This window comes from Oncorhynchus mykiss, chromosome 19 (genome assembly GCF_013265735.2).
Source record: "Oncorhynchus mykiss isolate Arlee chromosome 19, USDA_OmykA_1.1, whole genome shotgun sequence".
Taxonomy (NCBI): domain Eukaryota; kingdom Metazoa; phylum Chordata; class Actinopteri; order Salmoniformes; family Salmonidae; genus Oncorhynchus; species Oncorhynchus mykiss.
This window is the reverse complement of record NC_048583.1, coordinates 15,342,096-15,349,866: the sequence shown is the minus strand read 5'-3', so window position 1 is coordinate 15,349,866 and position 7,771 is coordinate 15,342,096. Positions and strand designations below refer to the sequence as shown.

General features: G+C 41.8%; 1 protein-coding gene across 2 annotated transcripts in view; it reads left to right on the top strand.

The window, feature by feature from the left end:
* LOC110498503 (zinc finger protein 7) overlaps positions 1 to 2,760 on the top strand; it is a 147,492-nt gene extending 144,732 nt beyond the window's left edge. Inside the window, exons 1-3 of one of the 2 annotated variants that reach the window (XM_021575161.2) lie at positions 48 to 529; positions 924 to 1,054; positions 1,249 to 2,760. In XM_021575161.2, coding sequence (XP_021430836.2) covers positions 247 to 529; positions 924 to 1,054; positions 1,249 to 2,343 — 1,509 coding nt within the window. In that variant the 5' untranslated portion in view covers positions 48 to 246 and the 3' untranslated portion in view covers positions 2,344 to 2,760. Of the gene's footprint in view, positions 1 to 47; positions 530 to 923; positions 1,055 to 1,248 lie in introns of those variants that run through there. The other variant, XM_036953767.1, reaches the window with a different exon arrangement.
* The last annotated feature ends 5,011 nt before the right edge of the window (positions 2,761 to 7,771 follow it).

Below are 7,771 nucleotides of genomic sequence, written 5' to 3'. Positions count from 1 at the left end.
TTTGAGCTATGACGCCGACCAATAAGATCCCTTTCTCGTCAGTGTAACCGGAAGTGAACAGCGACAAAGTACAATTTACACGTTAGCATTTTTATTTGTTATTTGGACGTTTATTAACACACTGGAACTCAAAATATGACAAATTAGCTGCACACACGTACACCCTATAGTATTTAATTCGCAGGGCTTGGTTGATAAACGTTATATAGTTAACGCCAGTTTAGCTAGCAGTGAACATTAGCCAACATGGCTAACTGTGTGGTTTTTCACACTCAAATAGCCTCCATCATGGAGGTACTAGCGAACGCAGCCGTGGCAGATATCTGTAAACTCGTAGACGACGACTATGCAGTGTTTCGTTTGGAAATAACTCGAAGCCAGAAAGAAAACAGGGCATTGCGGAGGAAACTACACCTATTGGAACCAAAGGTTGCACGGGAGCGCGCAGATAGAACAACGCGAGAGCGCGTCCTCGCCAGTCGTCCCAGTAGTGTCAAGATCCTCGACCGAAACAGAGGAATGGCAAGAGGTACATTTTTCAGAACGAAGAGCAGGGCCTGTCGCTTTTTCCACGCTGTGATTTTAGATGTCTTAACCACATATGGTTAACCAGAATTGGGTCTTGGTCAGTTTGTTGGCTAGTATGCAATAATCGCTTGGCTATTTTGCACAAAGACAAAATATAATGTTCTAACCAGATAATTTATTTACGGAATGTCCTATTATTTACTTATTGAAAACAATATACTGCATGGAACATAGTCAATCAATCTATAAATTGTATATCAAGAAGTTATGCAAAGTGTTACCTTACATCCTTGTCAGTTCTAGACAGTGTCAAAACGGTCAATAGTGTACATTATAGTGTTGATCATTGACAGTGGCTAACCTAACCATCTCTTTTCCCCCAATCACTCTCTCAGGTGAAGGACATCTCACTGGAGGCTACAGGAGCTTTGTGAAGCAAGCGGGACACAAAACATGTAGAGATGACCAACCAATCACTGTTGACGAGGGGAGTGGAACCTCAACCCAGCACGTTATCGTGATAGAAGTTAGTGTAATAGTATTACATAAAAATTACAGTACATCAAATGTATCCCGTTTATTTCAGAAAGGATCCCCTCGGCTATTCACTTGCTTACATGTACATACTCATTTATCTGCCATAGGGGAGCTTGTGAGACTTCCCTATGACATTATTATTTAATCCTACTCATGTACCGGTAATAACCTCCTCCTTGTCAGCCTGCAGATGCAGAGACTGCAGGTCCTGGGGTCAAGCTGGAGAGGTCTGAAGGAGGGGAGGATCCACAACACAGCAGAAACATCCAGACTGGAGCGGCTGGAGTGCCTCCTGTAGCCACAGAGGACCCCTCCACCACCCTAGTGTCGCCCAGGATCCGACGCAGCATCACAGAGGACAGTGGAACGCAGAACACCGTCCTCAAGTCAGAGACAGACACTTTAACTGTAACACAAAGGATTTTACACACCGGATCTGACCCAGAGATACTGGGGCTGGGGGGACTGGGCTGTCGTTCTTCTCCCAGCTCAGAGTATTTACTTTACGGTAACCCGAGGACGGTTCTGTCCCATCAGGACTCAGGTAACTCATTACAGACTGGCAATGATCCATCTTGTTCTTACACTGCTGAGACAGGGATGATACCTGGTGACATGCCTGTGGGCTTAGATACACAGACTAATCCAATGAGAGGAGACTGGAACCGGTACAGTAGTAGTGTATATTCTGAAGAGTGCCTAGATGAGAAAGGGGATGGTCTGGCCTTAGATGATGTGACTGTGAAAGTGGAGGGCGATGCTCCTCTGACATGGAATGAAGTTGAGACTCATTTAGGAGAAGGACACTCGCAGGGCAACAGCAGTGACTTCTTAGACTACAGGGAAAACTTAGAGACAAATCTAAATGTCACAACCAATTCCTCTTTACACTCCGTGTCCATGTCGATGGCACCTTCCGATTCACAAGGCCTATTCGATCAGGTATTGAACTCAAACGACCAAAGGTCCAAGGCTCGGGGAGGGGGAGCAAAAACAGGCGGTAAAGAGAAGCGGTTCCTCTGCATGTTCTGTAACAAAGGCTTCAGCTGCCCTCAGAAGGTGGAGATCCACCAGAGGGTCCACACAGGGGAAAAACCCTACAGCTGTACCCAGTGTCACATGCGGTTCGCCCATGCTGGCAACCTAAAGAGGCACCAGAGGGTCCACACAGGGGAGAAACCCTACAGCTGCCAACAGTGTGAGAAGAGGTTCTCCCACCAGCACCATCTGAAGATGCACCTGAAGGTCCACACGGGAGAGAGGCCATTCAGAGAGTAACTACCTGAGGATACAGCAGCAGAAAAACCATTCCACTCTATAACATAGAAAGTAACCATTCCACTTGATAGCTTCTGACTTTGACATTGAACCCTGCATTAAATACAAAGATTAATGTTGTCAACAGAAAAGATCCACAGATGCATTTGGAATAATGAGAGTAACAGATTTCAGTGCTAAATTTTACTGGGTAGAATATTGCATCCAGACATAATGATATAAAATGCATATATAAGCCTAATGAGTCTGTTACATATTGTATTTGTACTGTGTAGGCGATATGATGTTCACAAATTCCTATTTCATTACTTCCATTCAATACTTGATATTAATGCAGTTTATCAAGTTCATGCAGATGTATGTGTGGTTTAAAATGTGTATGTTTAATAAATAAACATTTTAACTTTGTTCTCCTTATTTGAGACTCTCTTTAATATATATCACATCTGATCTCACCCTATTCTACATACACACAACAGAGATTTATAACCAATATACACTTACTAAATATACCCACACTAACAAACACCTACTGTACACGTCAAAATAGTTTAGTCAGGTTTGTCTAATGGCTTTTGACTTATCATAGCTGACTCACATTTATCCACAACATCATGTGTCCACCATGATGGGTTTAACAACAATGAAGTCATTCTGTAACTACAGTATAGGACTCAGATGTGGTGGGCATGGGTAAACACTCCATGTTGAAAGTGTGTTTATTATCTGTGTGTACGTACTTGAGGGAGTGTACGTCAGTGTAATATGTATCACCTCTCTCTTCCAGGAATAGGAGGTGCTGCTGATAAAGGAGTAGGGGTGTGAGGAGGGTCTGGGGAACCCTGAGGGGACCATGGTCATGGAGGTCAACCAGACTTCACGTACTCCTGAACCCACAGAGGAACCAGCTGAGCAGCATAGGACCACAAAATATCACTGAGGTGAGCCCAATGTTAACTATTGTCTGCATGTTACACTATATATACAAAAGTACGTCGACACCCCTTTGGCTATATCAGCCACACCCGTTGCTGACAGGTGTATAAAATCGAGCACACAGCCATGCAATCTCCATAGAGAAACATTGGCAGTAGAATGGCCTTACTGAAGAGCTCAATGACTTTTAACGTGGCACAGTCAGGATGCAAGCTCTCCAACAAGTCAGTTCGAAAATTGTCTGCCCTGCTAGAGCTGCCCTGGTCAACTGTAAGTGCTGTTATTGTTAAGTGGAAACGTCTAGGAGCAACAACTGCTCAGCCGCTAAGTGGTAGGCCCCACAAACTCACAGAACGGGACTGTCAATTGCTGAAGCGAGTAACGCATAAAAATGGTCTGCGTCAGCAGGAGTGGTGTAATTTTCGAAGCCATTGGACTCTGGAGCAGTGGAAACGCGTTCTCTGGAGTGATGAATCACACTTCTCCATCTGGCAGTCCGATGGACAAATCTGGGTTTGGTGGATGCCAAGAGAACATTACCTGCCCAATGCATAATGCCAACTGTAAAGTTTGGTGGAGAAGGAATAATGGTCTGGTGCCGTTTTTCATGGATCGGGCTAGGCCCCTTAGTTCCAGTGAAGGGAAATATTAACGCTACAGCATACAATGACATTCTAGACGATTCTGTGCATCCAACTTTGTGGCAACAGTTTAGGGAAGGCCCTTTCTTGTTTCAGCATGACAATGCTCCTGTGCACAAAGCGAGGTCCATACAGAAATGGTTTGTTGAGTTCGGTGTGGAACAACATGACTGGCCTGCACAGAGCCCTGACCTTAACCCTATCGAACACCTTTGGGATCAATTGGAATGCCGACTGCGAGCCAGGCCTAATCGTCCAACATCAGTCAAAATGTTATTTGTCACATACACACGTTTAGCAGATGTTATTGTGGGTGTAGCGAAATGCTTCCATTCAGTCACGCTCTTGTGACTGAATGGAAGCAAGTCCCTGCAGCAATGTTCCAACATCTGGTGGAAAGCCTTCCCAGAAGAGTGGAGGCTGTTATTTCAGCAAAGGGGGGACCAACTGCGTATTAATGCCCATGATTTTGGAAAGAGATGTTCAACGAGCATGTAGTGGTCATGTAGTGTATTAGGTCAGGGCCCGTATCCACAAAGCATCTCAGAGTAGGAGTGATGATCTATGATCAGTTTAGTCTTTTAGATCATAATGAATAATTCTATGATGGGGGCCTGATCCTCTCGATGAGCACTTCTACTCTGAGACTCTTTGTGGCTACAGGCCCAGGTTTTGATAAACGTTGTCTTAAACATGTACTATGCAGAAATCGCTTCACCATTTCCTGGTAGGTAAAATTCTAAAAGTTTGCTTAATTTCAGTAAACAAGCAAATATTCGACTTAATATTAACAACATTTGAAATGTAGATTTTGATAGACCAATGTATCAGCTATTACACCATGTAAAGGTTTGTTGAATTTGTTGAAATTAGGACAGGGATTGAGGGGTTTTACTCTGAGCCAAAACTAACTGGAAAATGCTCAAGTTATCCTTTGAAACGTTTAACTCCAATCAAGAGCCAACCCACAACTTTCAATAAAAAAACACACTTGCAAATTAAACATCTATTCAATCCGATTTAATCAAAGAGCACTTGAACAAGAGTTAGAAAAGTTTAAAATGAGGGGGATGAAGTAGTTGATGTTGTTTGGCAGCGTGGGATTGGTGCCAACAGCAAAGCAACTTCCCTTAATGTATCCTGGAGAGAAAGAGAGAGAGCACTCGACGTGACATTCAAATTCTGTGAAAGGGACACAGTCTAACAAATAGGTAGCAAGTCAATAGCCTGATGTGGACACCAGTCCAGAGGCAAACTATGGATGAAGTTCATGATATGCTGAGATGCCATACTGTGCCCTTCTCCTACAGGCACATTCTGAATCCACACCCGCCCATACAAAAACACAGTATTAGCATTGGCTGTAGTTTGACTGGATATTGTTGTATTGAATGTGTAAGCAATAGCTATGCAAAGTGCCAGATATGTAACGATTTACAGTAACTTCAGTTCATTATTACTCAGCCAATGAGCACCAGCATTAGTCAGCCAGAAGATCTAACTAAGTTAGCTACAGAATGTAATGGAGAAATGTCACCTTTCTGCATCAAGTACCTCTGACTGGGCAGCTTCATCTTAGCAGGTTGAGGGACTAATTTACTTCCACTAGCTACTTCTAGCTAACATGACTATAGCCAGACGTTAGCCAGCTTACTAGCTTGCAAGCATTAACATTAGCTAGCTAGCCACCTAGTGCAAGCCAATTTCAGTTGTTGATTTTGTTCTATTGGCATGCTAATTTCATGGTAAATTCAGCATTTTAGCTAACATTACTATTTTTAACTTCCTGTCACACAAAGGTCTAATCTTTTCTGTGTGATGCCGACAGTGCAGATCAACCCAGACTGTAAACAAACCCCCCATGCACTCTGAATAACTAACGTGTACTTCTGGGTGAGAACGAAACAAAAAATGGGATACATTTTGTTTTCTGTTCCTCGACGCACAATTTTGAAACCATAAACGAGAAATTAGTTTATATTCAATTTTCGTTCTTAAAATGATGAAACCAAACACAATAAATTTGCCATTTCCCAGCAAAGCTGTCATCAAGGCAAAGGGTGGCCACTGAAGAATCTCAAATATAAAATGTATTTTGATTTGTTTAACACTTTTTTTGGTTACTACATGATTCCATGTGTTATTTCATAGTTTTGATGTCTTCACTGTTATTATACAATGTAGAAAATAGTAAAAATAAAGAAACCCCTGGAATGAATAGGTGTGTCCAAACTTTTGAGGGTACTGTGTATATATAATTATTTTTTTGTCAAGTGCCAGTTTCATCAGAATAACCCAGGTAAGCTTGTGTTGTGAGCTCTGTTGAGGGACAGTTAAGAGGGACGTGACTTTAGCATGTTTTGGTTGTTGTTGCATTGATATACACAGTGACGTACATCAGTATAAATACAGCCAACTTTGAGTGTGTGACTTGTGTGGCTGAGTAAGTGAGTGGCATTGTTTGCTTCAGCCATGGGAGATTTTTGTCACCATGGTGCCGTAATAGCAGCCAGAGAGGTTGATCCCTTATGTACAATTTTTTAATATTTATAATCATAAGTTGTTGTGTTTTTTTTTGTAATGGAATTGTTTCAATTGACTTCCTGTTTTCTTTTTAATTCATATTTTTTTATCATAATCTGATCATTTTGATGATTCAAATCAGTTAGTTGGCTTGAGGGGAAAAGAGGAGAGAGGACTGCGTTGGCTCGTAGAAGTGGCAACTGAAGTGTGATAAACTATTCTGACCTTTGTGGCTGCTTTTGAGTAGCATCACCCAAGTGGGTGCTACACGGTGCAATGCCGTGTACACACCGGTTGCGTCTAACTGTATGCTTTCAGGCAGAAGTCTATTCATTTCATTGGGAGGCAATCCGCACTGCTGCAACTCAATTCAATTTAAATGCCAATATAAGGGCTTTATTGGCATGGGACACATATGATAACATTGCCAAAGAAAGTGAAGTAGATAATAAACAAAAGTGAAATAAACAATACAAATTAACAGTAAACATTACTCACAGAAGTTCCAAAAGAATAAAGACATTTCAAATGTCATATTATGTACATACAGTGTTGTAATGATGTGAAAATAGTACAAAAGGGAAAATAGTAAACCACCGAAGAAGTTGCTAATGTGTGATTATTTTTGATGTGATGCGCCTAGCCAGTACTAGCCAGCTAAGTAGCTTGACTTGCTGGAAAGTTCTAGAAACAAGTTTTGGAAAATGTAAGTAACCAAAACATGTTTTATTATAAACTGAAACAATGATTCTCCTGTCCTGAATGAAATTGTCATATTTTGCAACTTCACAAAATAAATGCGATCTCTGACGAGAATCTACGCTCTCCTCATCTATGCTCTCCGTCCAGTAGCGGAACGAGAATTTATGAAGATAATTTATGGCGTAATGAAATACAGTACCAGTCAGAAGTTTGGCCACACCTACCCATTCCAGTGTTTTTTCTTTATTTGGACTATTTTTCTACATTGTACCTGTGAACCCATACAAACATAGTCACTCTTCTATTACCAATGTCAGTTAGAACGGGTGATATCTCACACACAAACAGATACTATGTTGAAGTTTGAACAGGTCAGACTAAACCTACCGGAGCGATGTGGATGGGTAGTCAGGCATGAAGTGAACAGTGAATTACATTCGGAGGTTTAACCCACTGCAATCATATTGATTCACATGTTACAATACCAATCTTTGCTCCTTCTGGTAGGTCCTGGCGTCCATTCATGACAAGTGGATCAGTCTTTCTGGTTAAGTCTCTTAGAGCTTTCCACACCTGGATTGTGCAACACTGGCCCATTATTCTTTAAGCTCTGTCAAATTGTTTGT